The sequence below is a fragment of the Notothenia coriiceps genome, unplaced genomic scaffold (genome assembly GCF_000735185.1).
Source record: "Notothenia coriiceps isolate Sejong01 unplaced genomic scaffold, NC01 NC01_scaffold00000184, whole genome shotgun sequence".
NCBI lineage: Eukaryota > Metazoa > Chordata > Actinopteri > Perciformes > Nototheniidae > Notothenia > Notothenia coriiceps.
In genome coordinates, this window is record NW_011332885.1 from 69713 (window position 1) to 85924 (window position 16212).

Sequence of the window (16212 nt, forward strand, 5' to 3'; positions counted from 1 at the left end):
TCTCTCTCTCTCTCTCTCTCTCTCGCAGGCACACAAAATGGCTCGTACACACACACACACACACAGAGCCGAGCTTTAATGAAACACAGAGACCCAGACGTAATAGTACTGTACTGTATCATATTATTTTGAATCAATCATTTTTCAAAATATGATTTTTTTTTTTCTTTTTCTTTTTAAATAACCATTTTTCCTCCTGGTCTCTCCCGCCCCCCCTGTCATGCCTCTGCGCCCCCCACTTTGAGAACAACTGCAGTAAGCGGTCGATTTGGCCTTTATCATACCCTTGTACATCACTTTAGAAAGGTTGCTCTGATGCCATAAACAGCCATACAACCAAATATGTATATGCCAGTATGTTTAAAAATGTTTTGGGATATTTATTTTGAATACAAACTTGTTTTTGGAGGAGCCAAGGTCAATCTACTAAAAAACACCCTTGCCAGAATGTATGCATTAACAAACACAACCACAATGAATTAAACTATAAAGGGATGAAGCCAATAATGTCCCTCGTAAGGCACATGGTTAAGTAAGACCTGTAGCGTACATTTGACACAAAGATTAATAATCTGCTGTTTAATCATGCAGTCATCTTTGAATAGTATAAAACATTGTGAGTCAACATGGATAGTTACATGACAACAGCCCTGTACAACTACTCGCAGGCGTTACATTCCCTATAGTCTGCCTAAATGTGGAGTCTGCCTCTGGGATGAATGCTCATTATCACGTCTCATGTCTCATCACACTTGAGCCACAAGCTGAGTGAATGCAATTTCTAACCTTCATAAGCTCAGTGAAACACTGCACCACTAACAGTTCCTCAGCCCAACCTGAGCAGTATTTTCTCTGAGTTTTAGTCGACAAGTTGGTGCTTGACAACGCCCTCTCAACATGACACTACAGGAGATTGCCCACAGCATCTGTTTTTTCAATCACACCATAAACATTCAAACAGCCGTGTCTCTGTTCTCTCTTTCTTTCATTACATTTTACATTACATTTGGTTTAGCTTAAAGGTGGGGTAGGTAATTTTGGAGAAACCAGCTTGAGTGCGCTAGAATTTGAAAATACACAGCCGGAAAAAATCTCCCACTTCCTTACAGAGCCCCTCCTCCAACACACACGAACGCGCACATGACCAATGAGGGCACGAGATAAGTTTGTGCACAGATGGAAGGCTGACAGGCAGGTTGGCCATCCAGTTATTTTAGCCAGGCCGGCTAAAATGATTGGTCGTGCTTTTTACAGTACTACGGCTTCCACAGATGACATTTTTTTATGGATTTTTTGTCAAAGCACTTAATGTATTCATTGCTATCGGGATGTTAAGAGCATTCCATGGAATATAACAAAAAGTGTATCTCGAGCCGGTTTCTCAAACTTACCTACCCCACCTTTAAATCAAAGTGACTTACAATAAGTACATTCAACCATGAAGAAACAAACAAAACAAATCCTGCAGGTACATTTCCCATCTATAAACCAAACCAGATTAAGTGCTACTGCATTAGCTTCACTTACATTAGCTTCACCACACATATGCTATACCTTTCTACTGGTCACTTTTAGAAAAGGTACTCTGACAAGACTAAATAATATAAAAAGGTATATACGCCAAACAAAGGGGCTTGTAATAATTAGGCTTATAAATAATTGCTTTAGGGTTCTTACAACTCGTTATAGAGGTGACACCATTGTTTAAAGCAGAGTATTTGAAAGTCAACATGGTAAACTCTTTTTTCATTGTGTGTTTGATAGGTAAAAATGCAAAAGTAGCTTTATGCTTTTGCATGTGTTTATGCATTTTTGCATGTGGTCTTTTTGAAGCAAGTCAGCTGTCTAATATAGTGAAATGAAAGCAGAGTTGGATGAGAGCTACTGCATCACAAATATATACAGTGTCTTCCTGAGACACCCCATGCAGGGAGTAAATGTGCTACACCTTTCCACCAAGTTTCATGAAAATCTGAACGTTTTTCCATAATCCTGTTGACAAACACACTTAAATGTAATATAACTTCTGGCAGAGAAAGCCTTTGGTTTTTGCCAAATGTTAAAACAGCTGCCAGCAATGGTGATTACTGAAATCAATATGTTAGTCTGCAGCTCTGTAGTCTATAGCAGGGGTTCCCAAACTTTGCCATGGCATAGCATTATCCTCTGGCGGGGACCCCCCTGTTGCAATTTGCGTTTTTAAATTATGAGTACATTATGATGGAAAATATGACAAATTAATCATACAGCTTAATACATTTTCTTAATATATATTTGTATTAATAATCAGTTATTCTTCTAAAAAATGTTTGTATCTATGTTTTGTTTGTCATTCATTACATTCATTGTGTCTTCTGTTATAAACATTCTTAACACAATATTAAACAGTAATATCAACAGTAAACATATTTTTAAAGCATTTTTAAAATGATTTCTGTCCTTATAATATTATATAATTTTGAACAGTAATATGAACAATTAACATATATTTTTTAGCGTTTTTGAAAGCTACTTATGCCTTAATAATATTATATATACTATTCAACAGTAATATTAACAATAAACATATTTATATTCATATAAACAACAATATTTGCTACATCCGTGCTCTCATCCAGCTGCAGAGCGAAATATTCACTAGCTCTCACTTGCTCCAAAAGCTGAGCAGATACTCAGTTTCACTCTCAGGAGCGGCAGCTCGATTCTGATTGGATTGAAGGGCGGTCGTGTGATTTAAAAATATATATATATATATATTAATAAATAAAACATATTAAAAGATCGGCATCAAAGGACACATAGATTGATAGATATGCAGTTATTAATAACATATAAAAAATTAAAAAATGTAACTTTAAAAAAAGTTCCCCTTTCCCTCAAACTTTGCGTGACCCCCCTGGCGGCCCCCCGGGGGGTCGGGGCCCCCACTTTGAAAAACACTGGTCTATAGCTCATTGTTTTGATTCACTAGTCCATGTGGTTGAGTTCATCAAGTCTAAATGATGGAAGTCTCTGAGAAACAGACAAACACTGAAGCCTCTAGTCATCAGCTAACCAAATGCTACTTCAGGACATCTGTGTAATTACAGTCAGTATTTCAGTGCTTAAAGCTCCTAATTTGCAGATAATAATAAAAAAAGGTGTGGAGTAGGAAGTCCGCTTTGCATTCTTCAATAGCCTGCTCCTCATCTATGCTTGAGGCTTAAGGCGTAGGCTACATTAGCCGCTACTAGCATAACACGCTCAACCAAGCAGTTGGCAGTGGAGTTGTGTTGTGTGTGTTTTAGGTGGCATATTTTGATCAGATAAAGACACAAACAAAACAAAATCATAATTTTGTCAAATTGCAATATGGTATGCAAGTGAAAATCAATACTGTTTTAAGTCAAGTTGACCAATGTTTGCTAACATGTTAATGTGAAGTTTGATAAGTTGATCTAGTATTTCAAGGTTTGAATTAGCTTTTCGTGGTCATAAAAGTTGATAAATATAATTATACATCTTCACAAAGTTTGGTATCTTGGTAAATGAAGAAATTATACACATTAGTTTCCTATAGTGCATAAACAACTCTTGCATGGTCAGCTGATGTAAACAGATCCATTCAGATTTTTATCTTCTCATGCCAACAGGTACACTGTTGCTGCTGCCTTCCTGTGCTGCTACTCATTGGTCCTAATAGTTATTCCTCCAATCATCACATTGCCAATTTTTGTTCTCGTTTGAACATAAGATGAAAACTGTGTGAATTCTCAACGTGTTCCTATCAGCCTTTTGAACAAAAATGCATCTGTAGCTACTAGTCTATTTAAATGACAATGATACTAGCTGGTATGTAACAAAGGGGTGGAAGCAGCTATTGTGAACAATGCTCAACTACAAACCAGGAGAAATCCACTGAACTCCTGCTGCAGGATATCAATTAATATCTATGACTCAGCACTCAGCAGGAGAAACCATGCATAAGCACTTTATTGTAGCAGAGCATCAGCTGATCTCACAGATCGGATCTCCGGCAATGGATTCCCACGACTAACAGGCACAGAAAATACTGTGCATGATCCATGATTCATCATCATGAGGCTTTTTGTTAACCAAAAGAGGAGTTTCCAGTTTTTCCACTAGTGTTGAGCAAAGGGACATTTTCTGATAAGGTGACATGAGGCCTCTATGATGTGTGAGTCTGTACACATGAATCTCTAAAAGGCCATGTTTTCCCCTCAACACACAAGTCTCATCTGACACACACAGCTTGAAGCTAAGTTACAGAAAAAGATCACGCTCTCTCTCTCTCTCTCTCTCTTCTTCCTTCCTCTTTTCTGGCCATTTCTCCTTCTCCTCCTTTCTGTTTGCATTCCTCTCCTCATCAATGCTTTGTCCTCTTTGTGGCCACAAGGTGGTTCAAGAAAGCATTGAAACCTGATTCCATTGAGTATGTGTGTGTGCACCCAACGCCTCACCATGTGGAAAAATACTGTCCTCTACAATGCCCTCTATTGCACCTTCCTGTTTGCCACACACACTCAAACCCCACTTTGGATGCTCGCTAAAAGTGTATCAAAGAGTACAGTCAAGGACACTGCAGTGGATTGAGTGAAGAGAGGACGCACTCAGCTGATTGCGGTTCTTTGACATCAGCAGCTACACACAGTTTGTCCAAAAAAACATGACTGATGGGATTATCTGTATACTTTCCCTAGTGAATGCTTAAATCCTGAGCTGTACGTTTGAGCCACATTTGAAGTTGATGTTGAGAAAAGCCCTGCTCTTTCAACAGCTACACAATAGCTACACACCTGGCACAGTGTGTGGGTGTGTGTCAGTGTATTCAGTGTAAGCCCTCTTCTCCTGTCACCTGTGGTCACATGGTTCAAAGCTGGCCTATTTTAGGGAGGCATGGATAGGATGAGAGCAGGAGTAAAGAGGGAGGGAGACGTGTTGTATTACATCACATTGCGGCTGTTAATACATTTATTTTACCTTTACAAACTCGGATTGAAATTGGCACAGCAGGTACATCCATTTATGTGACACATTATGTGAAGAAAGATTGTTAAATTTAACTAAAGTGGCTTCAGATAGCACATTGAAGAAGTTACCCCTCATGGCTTTCTTTCTGCAAGAATTCTCCTGAAGTTTAGGCAACACAGCCACTTAGTTAGGTTTAGGTAAAGATCAAGGTTTGTGTTCAAATAGACTAGTAATACTCAATTTAGGGTGCAGGGCAACATTTATTTGACAATAGACTAGTCAATAGGTAGTCGCATTGAAAATTGACTAATTTAGCTTTTTCTTTATATAAAAAGAAAGTTCAAGATCCTTTTCCCAAAGCACAGGTTTGAGCTTGATGGCTTGACCCTGGCCTCCTGTCATTTTTCAAAAGGGGCTACTATGAAAAAAGGGTTGAGTCTTCCTGAAATAGACCCTTTCTGGCAGAAAGCCCTGAATGCTGACTTTTACAATGTGCCTTCAGACAGAGAGGGAAATGGAGGAAAGAAACGCAATAGCTAGGAACTTATTTCAATGTATACAGGAAAAGAGCAGCATTTAAATATCCAGTTGGTAGCCTAACATCATCAGGAAGCGACCTTAAAGGAACCCTGCACCATATGTTCAAGTACATGTTGAGACATTGCCTTAGAATAAATACCCATTATTTATTCTAAGGCATTTTTTATTCTAAGGCATTTTTATTTATTCTAAGGCATTTATTCAGACTCTATTTTACTTTATGGGTCAACCATAGTTTACAGGATGGAGCTGTGTGTGTATTTGTATGTTTGCAACATTATTGCTTGGCACATTCAATGAAGAATTATTGGGAAGTGTTAGGTTCTGGAAAAGCTCATTTCCTCCACTAAATGCACTCTGTGTCTTTCATAACTAAAACTGGTCCAGCCAGTGAAAGTGTTACAGTGGGGGCTGCTCAGCTGAGAGGTTATGAAAGACACATTCATGGTGCTCAGTCACTCTTTTCCTCATCAGCCTTGAACTTTTTCATACTCAGTCAGGCATTTCAATCTACAATACATAAAGAAGCTAGAATGATCAGCTTTAGGAACTCTTTGATATATATGTGCATCCATTTAAATGCTTTCCTCATTCTTTAAGGTCAAACACACTTCAATTATTAGGACGACTTTAACAGGATAGAACCCATGTGGACATTGGGTATGGGAAGAAAACACAATATTCCTCTGATTTTTATGGTGTTACTGATCATGGCAGTTGTTAACAGACTGCAGCAAAAATATGAATTGCCGTAAATGTACTAAACAACTGCATATTTAATCTTATTTAAAGACCTTTCCTCACTCTTTCTACTCTTCTGAGCTGAGATGAATGAAAGTGCAGGTATCATTTTAACAAGATGATAATAGAGACTCTGTGACCCATAACATAACATTGCTTTCTCTTCTCAATTACAACCTTCTCTTCCCTCTGCTCGTATGTCCTTTCATCATTGCCTCTCACTTCCTCTCTCCTCCCTTGCAACACCTCTCAAAACTTACATCCAGGAAACACACAAACACCAATCTGTCACGTCTCCCTTCAAATGTTAACACAAACACGTCTGAGCAGTTGTCACGTCTCACTTGTCTGACAATAAAAACAAATCTGGGTCATTGTAAAATGACTCCACTTCTCTCCCAACATGCTTTGTGTTGTATTCACTTCCTTGCAGATATGTATAACATACAGTAAGCTAGCTTCCTGGAAACTCGAGTCTTACAGCAAAGTTATGGTGATGGCAGTATGAGAAACTCAATGACCTCTACAAACACATGCTCAGCTCTCACTAGTACAAACACAATATCAAAAGCGGTGACAGAATTAACAGAAAACACTCACCTTTTTAACCTGATCATCCTTGAGTTCAGTGAAGTAATAGGCTAGTAGCTGGGCTGCAATCATCCTGGTCCTCTTTTCTCTCTCACACACACATGCAGACTAACACACACACTCTCTTTCTCTGCCACACACGAGAACACCTACAGTAAGATGGGGAAAAAACCTTGAATATAAAAAGTTAAAAAAAAGAAACTCTAAAGTCTGCTCTCTGGCTAGTACATACAAGTCTGTCACGCGCCAAAAGAGATATTGAAATATCCTGAGTCAAATCCTGTGTGGTTTAAAATAGCCAGAGCTTCTTCATGTGCTGCTAAGACTCTACAGCTCTTCCTCTCTGAGCATGTGAGTAAATCCAGGAAGCATGAGTGAGACAGCAAGTTTAGCCGCAGCCTGCAGGAGGCAGAGAAACGGAGAAGTTGGGAGGGCCCAAACATGAGCCCTGCCCACTGACTCTGCGCTCATTGGTCAGCGAGCGAGAGAGTGGCGTCGGTGCCACATCCTCTCTTCTGTGATTGGCTGACCTGAGGGACGCATTGGAGGCACATTTTGTGATGGAGGAAGAGAGAGAAAAAAAGGGTATGCCTAATTAGGGAGTGGAATAGGGAGGAGGGATTGAGATAGAAAGGGGGAAGTGAGAGAATTTTGGTTTTACTGCTTCAAGGAAGTTATTGAGTCACATTCCTTTCAGGTTGTAATTGTGAGCAAATGACTCATGCAGTCATCATAACAGTCAAAGCACTTTATAGGTTTTTTTATTATCATTTAGCTTCAAGATTGGAAAGCAGATGTCAGAAACATTACAGTAGGATGGTCAGGCAGTTTCAGTGGTATCTCTATGGTAAAGAGTGGCAGGAGTTCAGAGGACCCTCAGTGGAGGAAGTTGTTAATGCCTTTGCAGGGGAGGGGATGCTTTCTGTATGAGGACCAGATCAAGGTTACAGCTTTGTACATACTGTGATAACAAAAGTGTGCTGGGTTTAAGACTGTCTACATATTCATAATCATAAAGTGTATTTATTCCTATTTTATTGAAATAATTAATAAGCTAGAAAATAGTCTTCAGATTCTCTGTTGTTCTGAGTTCCTATGTTTGTTGGATGTGGATATATTGTATTTATTTGCTCACACATAAAACTGTATATACTGTAATCTGTGAATAATTACAAAAATGCCAAATGTGACAGGAGAGGTCAAAAGGCCACAGTTATTCAATGGACCTCACCTCAACTAAAGGAAAAAATCAAAAAAGGAAATATACAACAAGAAATGAACAGCAACATGAGCAGAAAAAAAAGTAGTCCGGAGACAAATATCCATGTAAACATGTTGTCAAGAAATAATTAAACATCATACATTAAATGTGAGGAAGTTTCTAAAGTTGTTATCACAGTGCCTAATACAGTAGGTCCAGAATGTCAATGTCACTCAGTGAAATTGGAAAAAACCTGACCCGATTTAAGTCCAATCCTGGCCCTCAGGTTAGGGCAGAAAATCAAAACTATGCTGCACTCACTCACCCACCATTGAGAGTGTACCCATCAGCGGTCACTTTCTCCACTGTCAAACATGACGTCATTATCACAACAACAGCTGTCTGTTGTCTGGCCTCTCTAGAGAAGTGTAATCCTTTATACACTTGTCGGAGTGGATTTAATTTAGCCTTACCACGTTATATCTTAAAGGTAGCAGTGGGTTACAAAATAAGTCAGGACAGTTCAAACCCTACTAAAGTGTCTTTAAAGAAATCAAATGACTTCTGAAGACATTAAGGACGATTTTTGTATGCATCCCAGATATTTCACTGTGCTTAAATATCGTTATGGTGTGATCTTTTTCATTGTACCAATCCGCCTCTTCTGCGTGTGATTTCTTCCATCCCGAGCGTGCCAGTTGACATCATCTGCCAACCTGCCTGGACTTGTTGTAGTCATGTGTCAGCAGTGAGAGTTGTGCTGGTTACACAAACACAAATTGCCCTGGCTGCACAGAAAGTAGGTCTATTGAAGCCGATGATAAAGAACAGGAACATGGTTTTTCTTACTTAAACGAAAACAAATTGACGTATGATAAAGTTTACATTTAAGCACTTATCAGTAATTACAAAAACATAGCTTCTATGGTAAATCACCCACTGCTGTTTTTCATTTCAAATATCTTCTTTTGTTCTAACAATTCAAAGTAATTATTAGTCCATGAAATCTGCTCTTTATCCAGTGACAGTCTGATAATTTCTCTCAGTTAAAGCATGAATGATATAAGTCCTTGTGTTTTCATATAAAGTATTTGCATAATTATTGCTTTAAAAACACATCAAGATAGGAACTTTAAATTAAGCAACATGCCACATCAAGCTCCCACATGCCCCATTGGCAAACCACTGACAATCGTCTGGTTTCTTTACTCTAATGGGCTCACGTTGAACTCAGGGACATGTCATTGCGAAAAACAAAGAAGGAGTTCCATCTGCAGCTCTTTCTCGTTTTAAACTTTGTCTTAATTATAGGGCTATATAAGCCACCTGTTAGCATGTGTCACATTGTAAAGATCACAGAAGACTAGCCAACTTATAATTTAGATCGATACACAAGCTGTCGTTATTCATGCTGATGAGATATATTAACCTCGAGCAAAACACAGGAACCTTGCTGCTATTAGTATGGTATAGGACTTTATGTTATATGACGCACACAAGTACTTTCAGGCTCTATAGTTACACATTTGTGCTTTGCCTCCTTCTGCTCTTCCTAATCCATTCCTAGAATATTATAGCCATGTTCTACAGATCTACAGCGACTTCAGATTATTATAGTATATGGAAAGGGAAATTACCTTCATTGACAAAGTTTTCCCATAATCAACAGAAGACGGCATTAAACAGTCTTCACCACTGCGATGTTTTGATGCAATGTGGTGTCGCATTTCTCCCCAGTCCACTCCACATAGAGATTAGAATTTATGATTTGTTGTATCTTTTGAAGACAAATCAATAATCATGAAATACAGATTAAAGCCTCTGGTCCCAAGAAAATAAAAAATGTAAAACATATTGTTCCCAAAACTGTTCACAGCCTGTCCCTTTGTAGTTCCAGAAGGACAAGGATCTCAACTCGTCCACTCCTGACCATTTCAGTGTTTGTGTGTGCAAGTGTGTGTGTCAATGCTCTTATTGTTGGTTTACAGGCAAGACAAAGCCCTGCACAGAGCCTTACACTCACACAAAGGAGATGAGTGTATAATAAGACTCACACACTTCACTCCTTCAGGAAGAGTCTGAAAGACGTGAGGGCTTTCTGAGGATTTTCAAACTAGAATAAAAGCTTACATTTTAAAGGGAGGCACAGTTATTTGTTTTTGTACAACAAAGAGGTAGGATGAAAATAGATGGATAGAGGACAAGGAGAAAAGAACATGCCCGTTTCTGTATCACTCTCTTACAGTGACGTGCTGCAGAGCTGCAGATCCAGCTGTGTTTGGTGCATTAAAGCTGCAGCGTCAGAGTAGGCCTATGTGCAGTTTAACTGTGAAGCTATTAGGTCACTAGGACAGTGAGGGATTACGGTGCAGTGTGTGTGTGTGTGTGTGTGTGTGTGTGTGTGTGTGTGTGTGTGTGTGTGTGTGTGTGTGTGTGTGTGTGTGTGTGTGTGTGTGTGTGTGTGTGTGTCACAGCCCTCAATTGGTAGCGTTGTAACATGTTAATCCCTGACAGATTAGCAACAGTTTCACTCCTGTAAGAGTTTCTCAATATAGGTTCTTCCTCCTTTTCTTTCATCCTTTCTAATTGTGTAACTTTCATTCTTTATGTCTGTTTTGCTTTTCATTACTTTCTGCATTCAAGGAACTCTGTGACTTTGTTCTTGTCTTCGTTTTCAACAAATCATCTAATCTGGTAATTATGGATTAGCATAATACGCTAATCATTACACCGCTCATTGGATTGATAAGTATTTTCAAATCAGTAGTTTGAGATTAAAATGGAAGTGAAACATGCACTTTTCGTATTTTTATTTAACATTCTGTACACATGACTTGATAATAAAGGTCATTGAACTGAAATGTCTTTAGTTCACTTATTACATAACATTTCCAAAACGTTGAGGTCATTCCGTGGATTTATTGTTTCTGTCTGTACTGTTAAAACAGGATGTACCATGCAGACAGACCAAATAAAGACAGACAGAAAGACAGACAGACAGACAGACAGACAGACAGACAGACAGACGGACGGACGGAAGAACAGACAGACAGACAAACGGACGGACAGACAGACGGACAGACAGACAGACAGACGGACAGACGGACAGACAGACAGACAGACAGACGGACAGACAGACGGACAGACAGACAGACAGACAGACAGACGGACAGACAGACAGACAGACGGACAGACAGACAGACAGACGGACAGACAGACAGACAGACAGACAGACAGACAGACAGACAGACAGACAGACAGACAGACAGACGGACGGACGGACAGACAGACAGACAGACAGACAGACGGACAGACAGACGGACGGACAGACAGACAGACAGACAGACAGACAGGTGATCACAAGGACAGAGTCAGTCCAAAGTCACTGAACAGAGCGCTGGTTGTTGTTATTCAACAATAACAACAACCAGCGCTCTGTTCAGTGACTTTGGACTGACTCTGTCCTTGTGATCACCTGTCTGTCTGTCTGTCTGTCTGTCTGTCCGTCCGTCTGTCNCAATGGGCGTGACTGTTTTGGAAGCTAAGTGATGGTCGTGTGTTTACCAGTTAGCAGAGCATCGCTAACATCAGAGCTAACCTGTACTGGAGAGAGTATGTGTGAAGAGCAGGAAATAAAAAGTATCACCTTGTGGTAAACCCACGGGAGAGAAAAGCATTGAGCTCCATTAGCTTGTCCGAACGAGCTAAGAACCAAAATGCAACACACTCGGAAACCAGGGAAAGTCGGGTAAGCAGCTTTATCTATAAAGTGTGCTCACTTGAAAAGTTCTGGTATGAGATAAACCGGCAGACAGTATGCAAAGGGGCGCTGTCTGGACAGGAGTGGTTCAGAGAGTTAGGCAAGTACGGGAGGACGCAGCGGTACAGGCAGGGGTCAGGAAGCAGCGAGGCAGTATAATCCAGGACAGGCAGGGTCAGGATACAGTGCGAAGCACTGGTCAGGGACAGACAGGTCGAAAACCGGTGAGAGCAATTCGGAACGGTAATGCGCGGAAATAACTGCAATGCTCGTAGTACGATCTGGCAATGATGTTGAGACAGCTGAAGGGCGGCCTATATACTAGTGCACACACACATGGGTGTAACAGAGTGTGAGAGAGAAACAGGGAGTGACTACCAGGTGGCTTAGGTGGCTGAGAAATGCTAATGCAGAAAATAGGTAAGTGAGGGAGCAAGCTGAGACAATACTGTTTCAGAAATAATGCTTGATATGGTTTGGAACATAATATGGCGTTTATGTTTCTGCAGGTAGAATTCTCCTGTATGAGCTCCTCTTTTTATTTTTCAAAGCTACAGACCCAAAATCAGCACTTTAGTAACAGGGCTGAAATAGAGGGGTATGAAGCATGCATGGGTGATCTGTTTGGTATTTTGAGCAAAACACTTCAGAGACATGTTTTGTATATATCTGAGACCTATGATATATGACTAAAAATTGTATAATAGCAGAAGTTCTCAAAATTAAATGTTCAGTGTGATTGTTATATTGTTATTTATTTTATCATGATATTATGATTACCCATGAATTTAAAAGCAGGAAATGCCTTTTTACTTTTTTCAGGCGGCGATCATTTTAATTTAAATGCAAGTCAGATTAATGATTATTTCCCCTATGGATTAATCAGCTGATTGATCTTGATTATTGAAGGATTCTGTTTAGAAAGTGTTCGTCATTATCCAGAACTCAAAGTTACTCCTTTATAATCTATATATTATTATAAATGTACTCAGTTATATTCCACTCCAGTGGATTTACATGTCAAACCTGTAAAAAAAAAAAATTCTGAAAGTGATAATATGCTATGAAAACCAGCTGAGAGTTCAATGAGCAATGGAATGAGGGAGATGCAAAAATGAATTGGAACAAAAGATATTGGTTGAAGGAGAATGGACATGTTGCAGATAAAGCCATCCTCCATCACTCCCAGGCATCCTTTTCAACGTAGGCCTCTTGGCTGCACTGTGCAAACACAACAAAGCACAAGAAAAATTATACCCCAAATCCTCCCAGATTCCCCAGCTGAATTCACAAAGCATTGTTGGGTTTTCCCTAGCGATCCCCTGCCAGCATCATGGCCTGCATCCAGCTATCCATCCCCACCATCCACAGCAGCAGCAGGAGTGGCCTCCACCATACCTGTCACATTCATCATGATGGAAACAGCGCTCTGCTGCTGAAATGCCAGCAAACCAATCATGCAGGAAAACACAAAAACACAAAGTAATTATGTTCCAGTGCTTCTGCTGGAGGTAATTAAACAACACATTTCTCTTCAATACACACACAGCGTGTAGCCGAGCAGCTGCAAGAAACACACACACACACACACACACACACACACACACACACACACACACACACACACACACACACACACACACACACACACACACACACACACACACACACACACACACACACACACACACACATACACATACACATACACACAGACACACACACACGTCTGTTTGTTCATTACCTGATATTACATCCAATCACCATAATGACATTTCTGAACAAAGCTGAAACAGTGCACGATTAAACCATCATATGGGATGAACGTATTATTCATTTAAATATATTGTCAGTGGGTAAAAAAAGAAAACATGGGTCTACACTTTTTCCTTGCCCTTGCTCAACATCAGTTTCCGGTAAATAGCAATAAGCAAGTGTACTGCAGCTTTGAAAATTACCAGCAAATGTCAAAACTTGTTAGCTATGATAAAACAGATCTTCATGCACACACATGGGTTGGGACCGTTGGGATCATAACTTACACAAAACCCCTGGGCCACGTTACATGTGCCTTTGCATGCAGTATGACAAAGCTGTGTTTCACCTGATAACAGCAATATCACTATGGAATGATTCTTGAAATCATTATAGAGAAGTTGATCAAACATTTGGCAAAAACATTGAATTGCACACAAATCATTGCTGTACATCATTTCTGACCATTTTGAAATGTTCTGTTAAGTGCGGACGGCCCGGGGGCAAGGCAGAGTTCAAAAAGGGAGATTCGGGCGGACGGCCCGGGGGCAAGGCAGAGTTCAAAAAGGGGAACTCTGGCGGACGGCCCGGGGGCAAGGCAGAGTCTAAGGTGGGGGACTCGGGCGGCCGAGCATGAGGGCGAAGGCAGCGGCAGGAAGAGTCAGGACATAGGGTTGGCAGGACCCCCGGCAGGAGAGTAGTCGGCGGGACCCCCAACGGGACAGGACATAGGGTTAGCAGGACCCCCGGCAGGAGAGTAGACGGCGGGACCCCCAATGGGACAGGACATGGGATTGGCAGGACCCCCGGCAGGAGAGTAGTCGGCGGGACCTCCAACGGGACAGGACACGGAGCCGGCAGGACCCCTAGCGGAACCTCCATCGGCACAGGACATAGGGTTGGCAGGACCCCCAGCAGAAGAGTAGTCGGCGGGACCCCCAACGGGACAGGACATAGGGTTGGTAGGACCCCCGGCAGGAGAGTACTCGGCGGGACCCCCAACGGGACAGGACATGGGATTGGCAGGACCCCCGGCAGGAGGGTAGTTGGCGGGACCTCCAACGGGACAAGACACGGAGCCGGCAGGACCCCCAGCGGAACATCCATCGGCACAGGACATAGGGTTGGCAGAACCCCCAGCGGAACCTCCAACGGCACAGGACATGGGACTTGAGTGGAGACTCGAGAGGAAACTTGAGAGTTGACTTGAGAGGGAACTTGAACGGAGACTTGAGAAGGGAACTCGAGAGGGAACTCGAGAGGTGACTTGAGAGGGCTCTCGAGAGGAGACTTGAGAGGTGACTTGAGAGGGCTCTCGAGAGGAGACTTGAGAGGTGTCTTGAAAGGGAACTTGAGAGGGGACTCGAGAGGAGACTTGAGAGATGACTTGAAAGGGAACTCGAGAGGGGACTCGAGAGGGAACTGGAGAGGAGACTTGAGAGGGAACTGGAGAGGAAACTTGAGAGATGACTCGAGAGGTGACTCGAGAGGAGGCTCGAGAGGTGACTTGAGAAGGCCCAGGAGAGGAGACTTGAGAGGAGACTTGAGAAGGCCCAGGAGAGGAGACTTGAGAGGGAACTTGAGAGAGGACTTGAGAGGGGACTTGAGAGAGAACTTGTGTCGGCCGGTATGCCGACAGGACACTGGGAGCTGGCGTCGGGCGGACAGCCAACAGCAGACGAGGTGCTGGGACACAAAAAAGAGGAGGGAAGGAGTCGACACCAGAACAAACATACAGACTAATCACACAGACCTAAATTCAGACCAAGAAAAGCCCAGACCGAAACAGCCAAGGCTAGAACACTATCCGACAGGAGCCGCTCACAGAGACAAGTCAAGAAAAAATCTCAAAATCGGAACTTTATTTCCTCAATAAAACAGTGAAATTAGACGTAAACCCCAGGACGAAGGCATGTGTGTGGCGATTGTAATGCTTAGGCTGCGTTGTTTACCTCGGGCGTCGTCTACTAGGGTACCCTCCATCTTAATGTCGTAAAATGGAAGATAGACCGAACGACGAAAGAGTAACACCTTGCACTCGCGGTCACAAGCCGTCTTCTCCCGGCGAGACCATCTCCGCATTGCCAACCCGTCGTCTCTTGGTACAAAACTAACTCAAGAATGGACTGACCTAAAACTGAAGGAAAGTTGTACACTAAGGCCGGACGATCGGGGCCGTACGATCGTAGTTAAAGGGTTGGACCGTGGTAATGCGGAGCCACCCAAGCAGACTTCAGTTGGTGACGAAGACGGGGTCAAGGACGGACGAGGACAGGTCCTAGCAATAAGGCCTTGAGCGACCGAATACCTCCAGGTCGCCGCATAAGTCGCCGGACGATTCTCTTCCTCAGCGTTCGGTCCGATCGTCTGGGCTCGGGGCGTTCGGTACAATGGCAGAGGTCATGTCCGGGGACGTCGGTCAAAGGTCGGGGTCCAAGACGGGGTCGTCGCCTACAAAGGCCGGAGTCAAGACCGGGGTCGTCGGTACCAAGTCGGGTCAACAGACGGGGTCGTCGGTACCAAGGTGGGGGTCAAGACCCGGGGTCGTCGGTCCAAGGTCTCGGAGTCAGGACCCGGGGGCGTCGGTACCAAAGCTGAGGGTCGGGGAGCAGAGGGCAGGCTTGCGGTCGAGGGGCTACAGGACAGCCGCATG

General features: G+C 42.3%; 1 protein-coding gene across 2 annotated transcripts in view; it reads right to left on the minus strand.

Moving 5' to 3' along the window:
* Nucleotides 1–7201, minus strand: part of LOC104947367 (hexokinase-1) — a 45708-nt gene extending 38507 nt beyond the window's left edge. The window contains exons 1-2 of one of the 2 annotated variants that reach the window (XM_010773465.1): nucleotides 7076–7201; nucleotides 6853–6992 (exon numbers count right to left, since the gene is read on the minus strand). In XM_010773465.1, the coding sequence (XP_010771767.1) occupies nucleotides 6853–6915 (63 nt within the window). In that variant the 5' untranslated portion in view covers nucleotides 6916–6992; nucleotides 7076–7201. Of the gene's footprint in view, nucleotides 1–6852 lie in introns of both variants that reach the window. The other variant, XM_010773394.1, reaches the window with a different exon arrangement.
* Between the last annotated feature and the right edge of the window lie 9011 nt (nucleotides 7202–16212).